At 42.4% G+C, this 19,172-nt stretch overlaps 1 protein-coding gene across 1 annotated transcript in view; it reads left to right on the forward strand.

Moving 5' to 3' along the window:
* Window positions 1-19,172, forward strand: part of rlbp1b (retinaldehyde binding protein 1b) — a 40,289-nt gene that overhangs the window by 10,551 nt on the left and 10,566 nt on the right. The window contains exons 2-4 of the mRNA XM_072565178.1: window positions 5,260-5,304; window positions 12,992-13,123; window positions 16,794-16,998. Coding sequence (XP_072421279.1) covers window positions 5,293-5,304; window positions 12,992-13,123; window positions 16,794-16,998 — 349 coding nt within the window. The 5' untranslated portion in view covers window positions 5,260-5,292. The remainder of the gene's footprint in view (window positions 1-5,259; window positions 5,305-12,991; window positions 13,124-16,793; window positions 16,999-19,172) is intronic.

The raw sequence follows: 19,172 nt of genomic DNA on the forward strand, positions 1-19,172 counted from the left end.
TTTTCTGCAGAGCGATTTGAACACAACAATGGGAAGAAATGTAATATACTGTAAGTTGCAGTGGACTTGATCCAAAGTAGAAGGTAGTTCTAGAGCATTCAGTGATGGATTGAGTATAGAGTAATCAAGTTGAACTGGATCTAGAACAATCATGAGGATTGGATTTGCAATGACAATGGATGGAGCAGATCTAGAGTGATGGAAGATGACTGGATCAACTGAATGGATTCTTTGGAATTTTCATGGAATCAGGTGGACAGTAAACAGGGAATTTGGGAAATCTCCTGATCTCTCGTGTGGTCAGTTATCTTTGACAATAGTGTATTAACAATGTAAATCCCATCAGTGTCTCAGAATTGTTTAGTAACAAATAAATATTTTCTAACTCAAACTGTTGGAATATTTCCTAAATCAATTTCTATGAATACTTGGTTTAATAAACTGAATGACATCATTGTTAAATGGGAAGCATTGTTTTAACATTGCTTAAATTTTGAGATTAATGGAAAGGTTATCTCACATGTCTGGAGGTTTGGCTAATGTTAAAGGTTGTATTAAGCTGTTGGCAGGAGACAATCCCAATTCATTCCTGTTGGCCATCGTTTAAAGTGAAGACAGACATTGGAAGGCAATCATCAGATTCAGGCAAGGCCCTATTGTATCCCTGCGCAAATCATAGCCTCAAAGCATCATTGGTATTCTGCTATCTTTATTCATGAGATCCACATAACCTGGCAGCATGACAAAGAGACCAAGTTCCATTTGCCATGGAAATGTTATGGGCCAGTAGAAGCTGGAGGATCCTGCAGAAAAAGTTGCAAAGATCCTTTTAGCTCCCGAGTCTGGTTTCCTGTTCCTTCCATCAGCAGAATCAGTTGCCAAACCACCAAAGCTTTATGCTCTGGCAACCAATGTCCTGGACGTTCAAAGGCAATTGTTCTGAAACAAAAAAATGCTGAAAATCACAACGGATTCGGTAACATCTGTGGGGAGAGAGCAAGCTAACATGTCAAGTCTAGATAATTCTTTATCAGAGCTGGTGTTCTGGTGAAGAGTCATCTAGACTCGAAACTTTAGCTTGCTCTGTCTCCACAGATGCTGCCCCTTCTGCTGTGAGTTTTAGCATTTTTGTTTTCAGTACAGATTCCAGTGCCAACCATAATTTGCTCTTACCAAGCCAATTGTTGCTGTACTGCTGTTGACATCACTCCCATTACCGAATGAGAGATTGTTTTGCTTAATTAAACCTCTCTTTGAGTTAAAATGGGGATTCCCTCCCTTCCTATGCCTCCTCTTGTTCTGACCTTGCCCCACTTAAAACTAATCTTTGGTTTGAATTGGTTTTCCTGCTGCACGAGGAATAAGGCAAGAGCTATACTGTTCTGTGTGACTAGGTAAAAACAATGACTGCAGATGCTGGAAACCAGATTCTGGATGAGTGGTGCTGGAAGAGCACAGCAGTTCAGGCAGCATCCAAGGAGCTTTGAAATCGACGTTTCGGGGACTCCTCAGTCTTGGTTTCTGTGTGAATGTCTGTGATCTTAGCTACTTGTTGCTTGTGTTAATCATAGGCCCCTCACAGTCCTAAGTAATCTAACTATTCGGTGTTGTTTTCAACGCAGCACTCAGTTCCAGATTATTCCTCTCTCGGGTAAAGCATTCTACATTCCGATTACACTTGGTGCGATAAAATTACCTTCTTATCTCCCCTTTTTGTATCCAGTGGTTATCTTGATGTGATAACCTCTTGTTTTCGGTTGCCCCAGCAGAGAAATTATCGATGTATGTGCTTACTTTGCTCACTCCTTTCATCACTGAGCTCCAACAGGTGCATGTGTTTATCTTGCTGTCTGTCCCTGAAGGTATGCAGTTCTTGGAGGAACCTAGCAGACAGACCGTCCACTGTGCAGCAATAACTGACTCAAGACTCACCGTGGTAGAAAGCTTCTCTTTGAGATGAACAGCAGCGTCTCATAACACAGTGTTAACTTGTTCCTTCTGTCAGATTCACATCAATGATGTTATTACTGGGAACGTAATGATTCCTCCCATAATGGATCGATGGTAATGTAACGCCGAATAAATGTTCAAAAATTTTGGAATGCAGTACTAGCCTCATTAATAAATATCACGGCGCTACCAAATTTTTGCAAAAATCCATTTAGTGCACTGACATTGTTGACGGAAGGAAATCTCCTGCCACATCTGGTCTGGTTGACTCTTGCCTATCTGAGCAGATTGCTAATGTATAACATGATTAATTGTGGTCCTAACACTCACCCCTGTAAGCCCACTACTTAGTAGCGAAATAGCCTCTTACAGTATCATAACAATATTGTGATTCTGAAAGGGTTAACTGACACCACTGGATAACACCATTAATCAGAATATCAGACTGTTTGTGGAAGGAGCCAAGGACTTCCCTCTATGATTTCTCCAAGTGACCTCCCAGTGCTTCAGTGGTTATTCTTGGTGTTAACAGCATCCAGGTATATGTATGTACTTATGAGGTGTGCCTCATTTCTCAAAAGGAAGTATAATGTATCTCTGAAGCTTTTAAGTAACATGTAATAAACTTAGTTAAAAATCGCACAGCACCAGGTTATAATCCAACAGGCTTATTTGGAAGCACTAGCTTTTGAAGTGCTGCTTTGTCAACTACCTGATGAAGGAGCAGCACTCCGAAAGCCAGTGCATCCAAATAAACCTGTTGGATTATAACCTGGTGTTGTGTGATTTTTAACTTTGTCCACCCCAGTCCAACACCAGCACCTCCAAATTGTAATAAACCTATTTACTATTCATCAACATTGAGTCTTTCTTCTGCCTATGACATCCTTCCCCATACAATATCAGCATCTTAGACAAATTCCAATAAGAAGGATTGGTGGTGACAAATCTACCCAAAACACGGTAGCCATAAATTTATAAGGTCAACAATTATTGCTTTTTTGAGATTTGAGGCCAATTATTATTAGTAACTCAGGTGTCCAGCACTGCTGCTTCATTGGTTGGTATTTCCTGTTCAAATACGAAGTTGTTTCTTAGGAGCTGTTTTTATTACAGAACTTTACAAAAATCAATAAACTTCAAAGAAGCGCGCTACTAGCACTTTTCCTGCTTTTCTATTCCTGGACCTGAGTGCATTTTCCAAGGGAAGCATGAACTGAGCTGATGGGATGTTCTGAGCAGAGTTTCACAATAGCTTTGAAGATGAATGGTTCATTGACGACAAAAATAAAATTGCACTGAAAAAGGCTTCACTGAGCAATTGGCACATTTATGTGAATCACACAACACGTGGAAACATTCAAGGATACAAATGGACTTGCTCTAATCATGTTTCCCAATCTCCCAGTAAGAATATAGCCATTGTAGACACACAATGATAGCAACGATAATATCTTGTATTAAAAAAGTGCCTTTAATATAGAAAATCCCCCAGCTGCTACACAGAAGCATTAGCAAAAAAGAAAGTCCCTTCTGTTGTTATTTCACATCATATATTTCACCATAGTGTCCCTTAGGCACTCATCCATAGCTATGGAGTCAACTTCAGCATGGCCTTTGATGATCCAATGCTACCTCATTCATCTCTTACATTGCAATTTTGTTGTTTAGCATCCAGTCCTGGCTACGCCTTAATTATGTCAAAAGAAAGTGTCAGAAAACTACAGCATCTGCCTTTGGATCCTGCTAAATCATCTGTACCATTGCTAGTGGATTTGTTCCCCCCACCTTGGTCACCTCTTCAACTTGAGTCAAACTGTTCACAAGCTTAGTGTCCAGTTTGGACACTGGGCTGAGCTTCTGCCTTCATCATACCAAGTGTGAGAGCCTTCGTTTCTCAGGAAAGGAGTAAGTATCAGGGAAAATCATGGTGAAATGCTTACTGCCCTGTTCCCACTTCCATTTCTCCACCAACATTTTTGTCACAATTTCCTCCTGGGCAGCTGGGGCAGTCGCCAGTTAGGGCAGATACCTGCTCACATGCATGTTAATCGAGGTTTATCACACAATACCATATTGACACAACTTTTGAAATACCAGTGGGTGGGTTCTGCACTGATACCAGACCTTGAGTGACTGATCGTTAACGAAACTATTCCAAAACCGGTGTATTGCTGGACACTTAAAGAATAGTTTGGGACAGCAGGAACATAACTATTGCATCTTACCAATTATTGACCGGCATAATTATCCCATCATTGCTTTCCTTCACTCCCCTTAGTATTTGTTTTGCTGGACGATGCGACTGATATTCAAAGGTTCCTGTGAGTGCTGCTTCTGCCTTCAATCGTCAGCTGTGCAGTTGAAATTGAGGCCTCAAAAGGGTTCAAGCCTAGCAGGAACAACCTCAAGTTGAAACCAGCACCTCAACTCCTCTCTGTCACAATGACTATCTCTTTTACTTCCAGCTATTTCTGTCTTTTTCTCTCAATCAGCTTATTTCTTGCTGAAGCCCACTCCAACCACTCCAGTGTTCTCCTGGCTGAACCTCCATTCTGCATCTTCAATAAAGCTCTTCTCTTGAACATAGACTCATCCATCACTCCAGCCCCCTGTCTCCAAGTTGCACCAAATTCTGTGTGGCCTCATCCTCCAGTGCCATGATCCCTTATTCTGCTATCTCTATTGTCTATCCCATTTGCCTTGCCAGTGGTGGTCGTGTCTTCAGCAACCAGTCACATTCCCTGGAATTCCTTCTCTAAATCCAGGCAAATTTTCACCCCCCCCTTAAATCCCTCACACCTTTGTGAAGGATATCTCTATGTAAACAATGCAATGTACACATAAATTGCTTTTGTGTTTTCTTCATTCTCTTTCTCTTCAGGCACCGAAAAGCATGTTGTTGACCATGGTTATGGTTGGCAGGAAGCTGCAGTGGTTTGCTGTTGTCTTCTACAGATGACTGACTGGGAGACTCTCCAATTACTACCACCAGCAATTGATTTTATGTTGGAGAGATTTATAAGTTGGTCCCAACCTGCTGACTGGCTGTTTTATGAATGCATCTTCTTCAGCCACCAAATTCTAGAGTGGGAGTTCGACTCAAAATTTCCATCTTAGAGGCAGGAACACCACTGCCCTACAAAACCCATATTTTCTTCAATATCCACCATAATTAACAGATTCTTTTGCATGTAGTCTAGTCAAATGGACAGAGGTAGTTTGGAGATCAACTCCAGGAAAGGATTTAGTGGTCTGCTCTTGTCCTTATCCTATGATTGTTTGATTCTATTTTGTTTTATGTTCCAGGCTGTAGAAAAAGGCCAGAACTAAAGTGATAACATGGCTGTGATTGTAAGTATGCAAAGAATTCTGTTTTTCAGATCTCACATACAACATGACGCAGTATAGAGGTAGGCAACTTCTTCTGCCCTCTTCCAGCAGTCAATACAGCAATCAATATAGTTAAGTATCTAACCTTCACATTTCTAAACACTTGATGCAATTTAGCATGGCTAACCAACCTAACCTGTACATTTTTGGAATGTGGGAGGAAACCAGACCCCCCCAGGTAAAACCCACGCAGACACAGGAAATATGTGCGAACTCCACATAGACAGTCGCCTTAGGCTGAAATCAAACCAAGGGCCCTGGTGCTATGAGGCAACAGTGCTAAGGACTGACCCACTGTGCCACCCATATTTGTTCTTCAAGAGTGACCCCTAATTTTTAAACTGTCCCTCCTGGTTCTGGATGAGCCCAAAGGCAGAAACATCTTTTCCACATCCACCTTGGCAAGACCGTTTAGCATGTTGCATTCAATCAAATCACCCCACAATCATTTAAACTCCAGTGGGGATAAGCCAAGAATATTCATCCTAGTTTTTGGGTGAGACCGAAGATCCTGTTTCCGTGCTGAATATCTCTATGACTATGACTCTATCTTCAAAAGACAACCCACTCATTCCAGCTATCAAATAATTTTACACAGAGAGTGATGGGTGCCTGCAATGCACTGTCAGGGGTAGTGGTTGAGGCAAATACAATAGGGGTGTTTCAGGGGCTTTTAGATAAACACATGAATAAGCAAGGAATAGAGGGATGTGGACCAAGGGCAGGCAGAATGGGTTAGTTTAACTTGGTGTTGTGTTCAGCACAACATCATGGGGCTGAAGGGCCTGTTCCTGTGCTGTACTATTCTATGTTCTAATTAAACCTCATTTGAACTGCCTTCAACTCATTTCCATCCTTCCTTACGCAGAGAGAATAAATCTGAAGTATAACATCCTTACTTTTACACTTAATTCCTCCCATTATAAAGGATAGAATTCTATGAGCCTTCTTAAATCCTACCTGTGTACTAACTTTTGTAACTCATGTGTTGGAACACCCAGATTCCTCTGCACCTTGGAATTCTGCAGTCTTTCTGCATTTAAGTAACATTCTGCTGCTGCCAAAGTGAACAACTTCACAGGTATAACTAAATTTAAATTCAACTTCAAGGTGGAATGTGGAATTTGATACACCAGCGGATCAGCCATGATCATATTGAATAGCAGAGTATCTCAATGGACAGAATGGTTTCCTTCTGCTCATATTTGATTTGTTCACATCTTTCTGCATTCAATTCCATCTGCCAGCTTTTGTGCCCACTGAGCTATTTATACCTGTTTGCATCCCCCTTATGTCCCCTTAACAAAATTCTTTCCGCTCTATCTTTGCACCTTTTGTAACTTTAGCTACCATGCCTTTGTTTGAACTGTAAGAAGCTGAGGCCCCAGCACAGACCCTTTCAGAATGCCACTTGTCACACCCTGACAATCACAAAAAGACCATGTATGTTTACTTTCTCTTATCTGCCGGCTAGGGAGTCTCAGTGATAGTACAGAGGAGTCAGCATTTATTGTTAACAGGTCAGGCTGAGCTTCAATACTCCCATGCCTGCAGTTGATAACCCACAGGCACTTACTGCCTAACACCATGCAAACATATTGGTTAGGCAATCTACTGTCTATAGATAGTAGAATCATAATCTTTCAAAATTGTAGAAGAGTTTGATAGATGGGATACTGAGAGAATGTTTTCTCTTCCAGAGAAAAGCTTTATCAGAGACCGTCGATACAAAATGGTCACCAAAATATCCAACAGGAATTAACCCTTGATCAAACAGTGGTGAAACTGTGCAACTTCCAATCATGGGAATGGTTGAAGCTAATAGTATAGATTAATTTATGGTAAAACTAGAAAAACCAGATGGGAAAAATAAGGAATAGATGGTTGAAATGATAGATTCAAATGAAAAAGGAGGTGACTGGGGTTAAGAATAAACACCAATATGTACTAAACATGGAACATAGAACATAGAACATTACAGCGCAGTAATGTTGCGCCAACCTGTGGAACCAGTCTGAAGCCCATCTAACCTGCATTATTCAATTCTTGTCCATATGCCTATCCAATGATCACTTAAATGCCCTTAAAGTTGGCAAGTCTACCATTGTTGCAGGCAGTGCGCTCCATGCCCCTACTACTTTCTGAGTAAAGAAACTACCTCTGACATATATCCTATATCTATTACCCCTCAGTTTAAAGCTATGTCCGCTCGTGCTAGCTATCACCATCTGAGGAAAAAGGCTCTCACTGTCCACCCTATCTAACCCTCTGATTATCTTACATAAGTAAATCTTCTCTCAACCTTCTCTCTCTAATGAAAACATCCACAAATCCCTCAGCCTTTCCTCATAAGACCTTCCATCCATACCAGGCAACATTCTAGTAAATCTCCTCTGAACCCTTTCTAAAGCTTCCACATCTTTCCTACAATGCGGTGACGAGAATTGTACGCAATACTTCAAATATGGCTGCACCAGAATTTTGTACAGCTGCAGCATGATCTCATAGTTCTGAAACTCAATCCCTCTACTAATAAAAGCTAACACACAGTATGCCTTTTTAACAACCCTATCACCTTGGGTGGCAACTTTCAAGGACCTATGTATCTGAGTACTGAGATCTCTCTGTTCATCCACACTACCAAGGATCTCACCATTAGCCCAGTACTCTGCATTCCTGTTACTCCTTCCAAAGTGAATCACCTCACACTTTTCCATATTAAACTCCATTTGCCCCTTCTCAGCCCAGGTCTGCAGTTTAGTTATGTCTCTCTGTAACCTACAACATCCTTTGTCGTTATCCACAACTGTTCTCACAAATTTACTAACCCACCCTTTTATGCCCTCATCCAGGTCATTGATAAAAATGACCAACTGTGGACCCACACCAGATCCTTGCAGTACCCCACTAGTAACTGAACTCCAGGATGAATATTTCCCATCAACCACCAACCTCTGTCCTCTTTCAGCTAGCTAATTTCTGATCCAAACTGTTAAATCATCCTCAATCCCATGCCTCTGTATTTTGTACAATAGCCTACCATGGGGAACCTTATCAAATGCCTTACTGAAATCCATATAAACCACATCAACCATTGTACCCTCATCCACCTGTTTGGTCGACTTTGCAAAGAACTCAATTCAGGTTTGTGAGGCATGACCATCACTTCACAAAACCGTGTTGATTATCCCTAACCAACTTATTCCTCTCTAGATGATTATAAATCCTATCTCTTTAGAACCCTTTCCAACACTTTACCCACAACCAACGTAAGGCTCACAGGTCTATAATTTCCAGGGTTGTCTCGAATTCCAGGAGCAGCAATTACTGTTTTATATGCTGTTGCATTGTTTTGGAACTTTGGAAAAAAAAAGTCAAATCAACAGCAGTTTTAAAAGGGAGAAGAGCAGACAAAGGAAGCACATGGTGAGGTCAGTGCAGGAGAGAGAGAGAGAGAGAGGGAGAGAGAGATAACCTGCACAGTTACTGCCTTTGCTGTTTGAATTTGTGTATCGGAGTAGACATCGGAGTGCATCTGGGAAAATTAACAAACAGTGAAATTCACAACTAATCCTGGAGGAACTGTTGGGCAAAGTTCACAGCACAGAATCAGATAAGTTAATTGTTGTTTTAAGTCTGTCCAAGAGAAAGGCTGCAGTTGTGAGGATAGTGGATTCTTTCTTGATTATATGTTTTTGGAGATAAGTCTCTTGATTAAACTTAAAATATAAGCCATAGCTATAAATTTAATCTGGGGCAGTGTTTGTAGAGGAATAAGACGGTGTTATTTTCTGGGTCTGTAGATTGTGAAGGAGCAAAAATGGCCTTTGCAGTGATATGTACTTTTTATCAGATGTGGGAGTTTAAAGAGAGTTTAAGGGTTACTGCGGATTATATCTGCCATAAATGCTGATGGATGAGAATCTTATCAGATCGAGTGGATTGGTTGGAAAGACAGATAGAAGTGATGAGGAATTTGCAACAGCAACAGTATGTGATGGATGGCAGTTATAGAAAGGGGGGAAAGTCTCAGATACAGTCACATAGATGGGTTAACTCCAGGAAGGGTAAGAGAGGTAGACACCTAGTGCAGGAGTCTTTTGTGGATATACCTATTTCAAACAGGTATGCTGTTTTGGAAAATGTAGGGGGTGATGGATTCTCAGGGGAATGTGGCATGAACAGCCAAGTTTTTGGTATTGAGACTGGCTCTAATGCAACAAGGGGGACGTCGGCTTCCAAGAGATCAATTGTATTAGGGGATTCTGTAGTCCGAGGTACACACAGACGTTTCTGTGGCCAGCAGAGAAAAAGCAGAATGGTGTGTTGTTTCCCTGGTGCCAGGATCAAGGATGTCTCAGAGAGAGTGCAGAATATTCTCACTGGGGAGAGGGGCCAGCAAGAGGTCATTGTCCACATTGGAACCAACGACATTGGAAGGGAAAAGATTGAGACTCTGAAGGGAGATTACAGAGAGTTAGGCAGAAATTTAAAAAGGAGGTCCTCAAGGGTAGTAATATCTGGATTACTCCCAGTGCTATGAGCTAGTGAGGGCTGGAATAGGAAGATAGAGCAGATGAATGTATGGCTGAGGAGCTGGTGTATGGGAGAAGGATACACATTTTTGGATCATTGGAATCTCTTTTGGGGTCGAAGTGACCTGTACAAGAAGGACGGATTGCATCTAAATTGGAAGGGGACTAATATACTGGCAGGGAAATTTGCTAGAACTACTTGGGAGGATTTAAATTAGTCAGGTGGGAGTGTGTGGGGGGAGGTGGGGGGGGCATTGGGATCCAGGGAGATAGTGAGGAAAGAGATCGGTCTGAGATGGGTACAGCTGAGAACAGAAGTGAGTCAAACAGTCAGGGCAGGCAGGGATAAGTTAGGACTAATAAATTAAACTGCATTTATTTCAATGCAAGGGGCCTAACAGGGAAGGTAGATGAACTCAGGGCATGGTTAAGAACATGGGACTGGGATATCATAGCAATTACAGAAACATGGCTCAGGGATGGGTATGACTGGCAGCTTAATGTTCCAGGATACAAATGCTATAGGAAGGATAGAAAGGGAGGCAAGAGAGGAGGGGGCGGAGCATTTTTGATAAGGGATAGCATTACAGCTGTGCTGAGGGAGGATATTCCTGGAAAAGCATCCAGGGAAGTTATTTGGGTGGAACTGAGAAATAAGAAAGGGATGATCACATTATTGGGACTGTATTATAGACCCCCCCATAAGTCAGAGGGAAATTGAGAAATAAACTTGTAAGGAGATCTCAGCTATCTGTAAGAATAATAGGGTAGTTATGGTAGGGGATTCCAACTTTCCAAACATCGAGTGGGACTGCCATAGTGTTAAAGGTTTAGATGGAGAGGAATTTCTTAAGTGTGTACAAGACAATTTTCTGATTCAGTATGTGGAACGTACCTACTAGAGAAGGTGCAAAACTTGACCTACTCTTGGGAAATAAGGCAGGGCAGGTGACTGAGGTGTCAGTGGGGGAGCACTTTGGGGCCAGCAACCATCATGCTATTTGTTTTAAAATAGTGATGGAAAAGGATAGACCAGATCTAAAAGTTGAAGTTCTAAATTGGAAAAAGGCCAATTTTGATGGTATTAGGCAAGAACGTTCGAAAGCTGATTGGGGGCAGATGTTCGAAGGTAAAGGGACGGCTGGAAAATAGGAAGCCTTCAGAAATGAGATAATAAGAGTCCAGAGAAAGTATATTCCTGTCAGGGTGAAAGAGAAGGCTGGTCGGAAAAGGGAATGCTGGATGACTAAAGAAATTGAGGGTTTAGTTAAGAAAATGGGGAGATACTAAATTAATATTTTGCATCAGTATTTACTGTGGAAAAGGACATGGAAGATATAGACTGTTGGAAAATAGATGGTGACATCTTGCAAAATGTCCAGATTACAGAGGAGGAAGTGCTGGATGTCTTGAAACAGTTGAAGGTGGATAAATCCCCAGAACCTGATCAAGTGTACCCGAGAACTATGTGGGAAGCTAGAGAAGTGATTGCTAGGTCTCTTGCTGAGATATTTTTATCATCGCTAGTCACAGGTGAGGTGCTGGAAGACTGGAGGTTGGCAAACGTGGTGTCACTGTTTAAGAAGGGCGGTAAAGACAAGCCAGGGAACTATAGACCGGTGAGCCTGACCTCGGTGGTGGGCAAGTTGTTGGAGGGAATCCTGAGGGACAGGATGTACATGTATTTGAACAGGCAAGGACTGATTTGGGATGGACAACATGGCTTTGTGCATGAGAAATCATGTCTCACAAACTTGATTGAGTTTTTTGAAGAAGTAACAAAGAAGGTTGATGAGGACAGAGCAGTAGATGTTATCTATATGGACTTCAGTAAGACATTCGACAAGGTTCCCCATGGGAGACTGATTAGCAAGGTTAGATCTCATGGAATACAGGGAGTACTAGCCATTTGGATACAGAACTGGCTCAAAAGGTAGAAGACAGAGGGTGGTGGTGGAGGGTTGTTTTTCAGACTGGAGGCCTGTGACCAGTGGAGTGCCACAAGGATTGGTGCTGGGCCCTCTACTTTTTGTCATTTATATAAATGATTTGGATGCGATCATAAGAGGTACAGTTAGTAAGTTTGCAGATGACACCAAAATTGGAGGTGTAGTGGACATCGAAGAGGGTTACCTCAGATTACAACAGGATCTGGACCAGATGGGCCAATGGGCTGAGAAGTGGCAGATGGAGTTTAATTCAGATAAATGGGAGGTGCTGCATTTTGAGAAAGCAAATCTTAGCTGGACTTATACACTTAATGGTAAGGTCCTAGGGAGTGTTGCTGAACAAAGAGACCTTGGAGTGCAGGTTCATAGCTCCTTGAAAGAGGAGTTGCAGGTAGATAGAGGTTTACAAAATTATGAAGTGCATGAATAGGATAAATAGACAAAGTCTTTTTCCTGGGGTTGGGGAGTCCAGAACTAGAGGGCATAGGTTTAGGGTGAGAGGGGAAAGATATAAAAGAGACCTAAGGGGCAACGTTTTCACACAGAGGGTGGTACGTGTGTGGAATGAGCTGCCAGAGGATGTGGTGGAGGCTGGTACAATTGCAACATGTAAGAGGCATTTGGATGGCACTATTCCTGTAGACAATGACAACATAAAAATCAAAGCCAAAGGCTCGGCAATCTCCTCCCTCGCTTCCCAGAGAATCCTCGGATAAATCCCATCCTGCCCATGGGATGTATCTTTATTACATTTCCCAGAATTGCCAACACCTCCTCCTTATGCACCTCAATCCCATCTAGTCTAGTATCCTGTATTTCAGTATTCTCCTCAACCACATTGTCTTTTTCTAGTGTGAATACTGATGAAAAGTATTCATTTAGCGCCAAATGGTTAGCACCAAATGGCCTGCTGTTGTGCCACGTATCTTCTATAATATGTAAAGACCCAATGAAAAGTCAGTAGATTGGCTGGTATAGGGAAGGAGGGGAAGAAGGACAAAATCAGTGTTTCATAAATGCTACCATACATGTCAGACATATACTGTCCTCAATTTCATATAGTTATTAGCCACTGGTTATGTACTTGGTGAATTTGTTTTGTCATCTTAGAACTTTATGACTAAACTGTGAGGCAATTTAAAGTCAGCATATTCCATTCTTCAGCAAACAGGAACATTCCGGATGGTCTCTGAGGAGGAGCAGGCTCTGCGTACCAAACTTGAGCATCTTACCACGAAGGATCATGGGCCTGTGTTTGGGAAATGTGAGACACTGCCCCTTCACACACAGCAGAAGGTCAGTCTGGACACCTTCCTGCCCATTGGAGGAGTTAGTTTCAATCAAGAAATGATGCAGAGAAGGGGAGCCAGTGCACAAAGCTCCCTGCATTATCAGTGAAGATATTTCTTTGCAAACAGACGCATATGCACAACACACACATTTATTGAAAGACTTGAAGGCATAGTTGTCAATGATGGGTTGCATTAAGTGGGGTGTACATAAAAGGCCAGAATTAGAGGGGCATAGAAATTTGGAAAGTTCGTGGTCCTGGGAGAGGTAGGACAGATGAGGGTGAAATGGCCATGTCGAGATATGAATGTGAGAATGAGAATTTTAAAATCAAGGTACAAAGTGAGTCAATGAGAGTCAATGTATGTCAGGTTTAGGAGCAATAGCAGAATGAACGATGGCTTGGATTTAGGGAAGCTGCTGGAGATGCAAGGAGGCAGGCAGGTAGATGAAATCATTGAAGATGCTGCACATCTGATTCCTACTGGCTGGAAAACTGACTACAGGTGAGCCAACAGTTCAACTGGGCCAAAGGGATTTGTCCATTGGCTGGTTATGTTGATCATCCCTGAGCCCTATAGTGGTGGCACAGTGGTTGCGCTGTACTCATAGAGTTTTTCTGTATCTTTTGCAGCTTCCCCTGTCATGTGTGTGTGCGTGTGTGTGTGTCAGCATATGTATGTGTGTGTGGGTCAGTATGTGTATGTGAGTGTGTATCTGTGTGTATGTATGTGTGTGTGTCAGTACGTGTGTGTGTGTGTGTTTATGTTAATGTTAGGAGGAGAGGGTTAAGTTAGTGCATGATTGAGGAATCTAGGAAATGGGAGGGGAACCCCACTGAGACCCGTCCCTCTGCTTTGAATTTGACTTGGCTCCTTTCTCACAGATGATTCCTTACTCTGACCCCCAACTCAGCTTGCTCTCCTCTCCCCGTTATGGGCTTGCTGGGGTCTTAGGCTAAGCGTGCATTTGAATATCAATGTTAAAGACATGATGTATTTGAGAGATGAGCTGAGTCAGTGTGGAGCTAAGTGACATCATGGAGCTGAAAATAGAGCCTTTTAATGATGACCAGGATATGAGGATCTCAGATCAAGGTCAACTAGGAAGATGAACAATGGCTCAGTCTATACTGAGGGTGAGTAGAATTGGCTTGCTGGGGAGACAACTCTGTGATGAGGGCCAAAGACTAAAATATTCTCAATGCTTCCTACCGAGTCATCAACTCATGAGAGCAACACCCTGTTGAACAAACAGCACAGTATTACATGGAAAGTAATGTAGTGTTAGAGCAAAGAATGATTGCCAAAATGCAATCAAGTTTGAGAGCACATGGAAGATTATGACAAACCAAGACTCAGATACAGATTGTTCTGCTATAATGTACGTTTTGTTAATATAAATTCGCTATAACACGATTGACGAATTGGGGACACTGTTTCTTACGCGCAAAGTTTTAAAGCGTGTATCGGTTGTAACACGATTCTGGCCCCATTAGTTAAATGGTGCTGCTATCCCACAATTTTCTTATAACACAGGATTGCACAAGAATGGAACTCCTGCGTTATAGCAGAACCGACTGTATATCAGTGCCTTGCAGGCAGCTCCAAAGGCAGCTGTGATTGTGCAACTTTTGGAACATTCTGCAACTTTCGCAAAGCATTCTCAGACCACATCTGACCTTCATCTCGACTTTAACAATGCCATGACCTTTCTTTCGATTCCTTCTGAGGGAAAATGAAATGTAATGCAGCCTGCACTAGAATCAATCTAAATCTTCCAAGGGAGACCCACGAAAACAGCTTTTAAAGGTTCAGCAAATGAACGTGTTACATGGAAAACCAGTCACAGCTTTGGTCTGGAGTAAAGCACATGCAGATATTAACATGCACAGAGATATCAACATACACCAGGATATACATATATAAAACAGACAAACACAGTCCATACAGATATATGCAATGCACAGTTATAGAAATATTGATACAAGTACACACACAGTGAAGCTGTGAACTATTCCAGGGTTCTATGCGCAACACATCTTCAAGAGATTCATTTTTATTCATTTGACAAACAATGTTGCATACTGAAACTGTAGTGAAATTTTGTCAAGTTTTACGTTACTAATTTGTTTATTTTATTAGTTACGCAAACAATTTCCTTGGTCAGACAGACCTCTAACTGTTTGAAATGTATGATTTACTCACTTTTCCTAAAAGGTTTAAAAAACTTCCTTCATGTGAGTATAGAATTTTTATAATCAGCTTTGTTAGACAAACCCAGCTTTGCTGTAACTTGGAAGCAGATTTTGAAAGATTGATTGTCTGGAAATTGCTGGAAGATTGAACTTAAGGCTACAGTGGCTCAATTATGTCCATTCAAAGTAATTCTTTAAAAGTCTAGCCTTGTCTCACCTTGGAAATATTGTAATTCAAAATACCAGTATTTAATATCTAACTCTTTCTGAACTGGCAAAGGTTGTTTTGGATCTCTGATGGGCTAATACTGCTGTAGATTTTTTTTAGCAGTCTTGGGGGAAGGGTTGCAACCACCTATCTAGTTGTTTGCAGATATCCCATAGTCTCCTATCTCTCGTTCAAAAGGCACCAAGGCCTTAGAAATCCGATAAATCTATCTCACACCTACTAAGCAGTATACAATGAGAGAAAAACTTGCTGTCAAATCTACACAGATAATTGCCCTTTAAAAGGACTATCTTTATTATCCTTTGAAATGGGGTCAGTACCCATTATGTTAGAACAAGAAAGAGACAGGACAAGAAAGCCAGGATTAGAGCCTCATTTGCCATCTGCTTTGTTTAAATGTCACAGAGCGGTCTATCTGAGCGCTGTTTGACGTGATGAAAGGTTCAAAGTTCAAGCAAGTAACTTTAATGGATGTCTTCATGTTAATAACGAACTTCCCTTCAGTGATGTTGAGCCGAGTACCTAGAACAGAGATTTGAATGTACTACAAGACAGCTATGTGTGTAATCCAGTTGGTTCTGAACAGGTAGACTCAGGAATGTGCTAAGGCTCATTTTATTATATGAGTTTTTGTATGCTCACCAATCCCCCCAGCACAGTTTGACAGTTCCAATGTAAAAACACTTTGAATCTACCCAGTATTGCTTCGAATACTGATTTCTGAGTCTTGTTCCTGCGTTGTAATCTTTATCAATAAGGAGAAAAGATCTTTTATTAAGATCGCTTAATTGAACTTTAACATGGCATTGCACCTCTTCCATTTTGTTATTATTTTATTTTTTCTTTTAAAAGCTTCAAACGATTCCTAATCAGAATAGTGGGGAAATGGTGTATTCAGAGACATAATTCTGCATTGATTTGACTTGGCTATTTCAAAGCACACAAGAAAGTAACAGACTGACTTGTTGTTTGTTTAGTCTTTTCCTTTTTAAGCTCTTTTCTGGAACACTTGGAGTCAGGAATTCACATTTGATGTAGGTACAATAAAGCCCACTTTTCCCTGAATTCTGTGATGCAGTCCAATTTTGGATTTAGACACAAAATCAGAAATTGCTGGAAAAACTCAGCAGCTCTGGAAGCATCTGTGGGGAGAAAGCAGAATTGACGTTTCGGGATCAGTGATCCTCCTTCAGAGTTTAGACACACTAATTGCCTGAACAATGACCATGGATTTTCATTTCTTTCCAAAGGCGAAAGATGAACTGAATGAGACAGAGGAGAAACGAGTGATATGTGTGAAAGAGCTTCAGAAACATGTCCTTGATTCTGCTGACACTGGAGAGGAGATTTGCAAAACTGTGTTTGAAAAGACAAAAGACAAAGATGACTCTTTCTTCCTACGATTTGTTAGAGCAAGAAAATATGATGTGAAAAGGGCATATGATCTTCTCAAAGGTGAGAAATGAAACAGGGTTGACTGAGAGGAATTGCAAGTGTTGAGACCCAGCTCAATGATACATTTTGAAATACTACCTAGAGTTGCTTTTGCACTGTCGAACAGTGTGGTGCTGGAAAAGTACAGCTGGTCAGGCAGCAACCGAGGAGCAGGCGATGACATGTGTGGACGTGCAGGTAAATCCCTGTCAGATGTTGAAGGATCCTCTGGGACTTTGGACGGAGGTGAGGGGGGAGGTGTAGGCATAGGTTTTGCACTTCTTGTGGTGGCAAGGGGAGATGCCAGGAGTGGAGGGTGGGTTGATGAGGTCTGTGGACCTAACAAGGGATTGGCGGAGGGAATGGGACCCAGCTATGCCTGCCTCTTTGTCGAGTATGTGGAACAGTCCATCTTCCACAGCTACACCGTCACTATTCTCCACCTTTCTCTCTGTTGCATCAATGACTGGATCGGTGCCACCTCGTGTTCCCGTGAGGAGGTTGAACAGTTCATCAAAGTCACCAGCACCTTCCACCCTGACCTCAAATTCACCTAGACCATCCTGGGCTCCTCCTTCCCCTTCCTGGACCTCTCCATCTCCATTTCTAGCAACAGTCTCAACACGGACATCTACGTCAAACCCACCGACTCCCACAGCTACCTGGACTACACCTCCTCCCATCCTCCCTCCTGTAAAAAAGCTACCCCTTACTCCCAATTCCTCCGCCTCTGCCGCATCTGCTCCCAGGAGGACCAATTCCACCACAGAACATCCTGATGGCCTCCTTCTTCAAGGATGACAATTTCCCCTACCAAGTGGTCGACAATGCCCTCCCCCGTGTCTCCTTCACCTCCTGCACTTCTGCCCTTGAACCCCTCTCCTCCAATCGCTACAAAGACAGAAGCCCCTGGTCCTCATCTTCCACCCCACCAAATTCCAGATACAACGCATCATGCTTCGCCATTTCCACCACCTACAAACAGACCTCACCACCAGGGATATATTTCCTTCTCCACCCCTATCTGCATTCCTCAGAGACCATTCCCTCCACGACTTCCTTGTTAGGTTCAATGCCCCCACCAACCCACCCTCCACTCCTGGCATCTTTCCTTGCCACCAAAAGAAATGCAAAACTTGTGCCCTTATCTCCGTTCAAGGCTCCAAAGGATCCTTCCACATCTGACAGAGATTTACCTGTACTTCCACACGTCATCCACTGTGTCCATTGCTCTCGATGTTGTCTCTTCTACATTGGGGAGACAGGATGCCAACTTGCAGAAAGTTTCAGTGAACATCTCTGAGACACATGCACTAAACAACCCCACTGTCCTGTGGCCAAACACTTTAAATCCCCATCCCACACCATCAAGGATATGCAAGTCCTGGGCCTCCTCCATCGCCAAACCCTAACCACCCAACGCCTGGAGTAAGAACGCCTCATCTTTCACTTTGGGACCCTCCAACCACATGGGATCAACATGAATTTCACCAGTCTCCCCATTTCCCCTCCCCCCAACTTATCCCAGATCCAACCTTCCAATTCGGCACTGTCCTCTTGAACTGTCCTACCTGCCCATCTTCCTTCCCACCTACCTGCTTCACCCTCCTCTCCGACCTATCACCTTCACCCCCCCACCTCCATCTGCCTATCGCCGCATTCCCAGCGACCTCCCCCCCAGCCTCTTTCCCCTCCCATTTAGCTCTCAGCCCCTGTGGACCACAAACTCCATTCCTGATAAAGGGCTTATGCTTAAAATGTCGACTCTCCTGCTCCTTGGATGCTGCCTGACTGGCTGTGTTTTTCCAGCACCACACTTTTCAACTCTAATCGCCAGCATGTGCAGTCCTCACTTTCTCTGAGTTGGTTTTGCACTGACCAATTCTCTGGAATAGTACTCAATCTGATGACAATTAACATGTCTTCCCTTGAATTGAGAAATAAGTTGTTATTGTTGTGATTGACTATCTTATGCAAATTATTCCCAGGTGGTAAAGTACCGTTCAGATTTTGGTTAAGCTCTCCATTCAATGAAATGTAGATTCACCAAATTGATAATGTGGCAATGACTGTGTAGAAGGGTCTGATTGCTCACTCTTAGTATTGCTTTTTTCTCTCAGTTAGCTCAGAAAATTCCTTTGCACTGAAAGGAGAATACAAACATAGGAAAGACTGGCAGACTTTGTTGCTTTGCC

Source organism: Chiloscyllium punctatum, chromosome 48 (genome assembly GCF_047496795.1).
Source record: "Chiloscyllium punctatum isolate Juve2018m chromosome 48, sChiPun1.3, whole genome shotgun sequence".
NCBI lineage: Eukaryota > Metazoa > Chordata > Chondrichthyes > Orectolobiformes > Hemiscylliidae > Chiloscyllium > Chiloscyllium punctatum.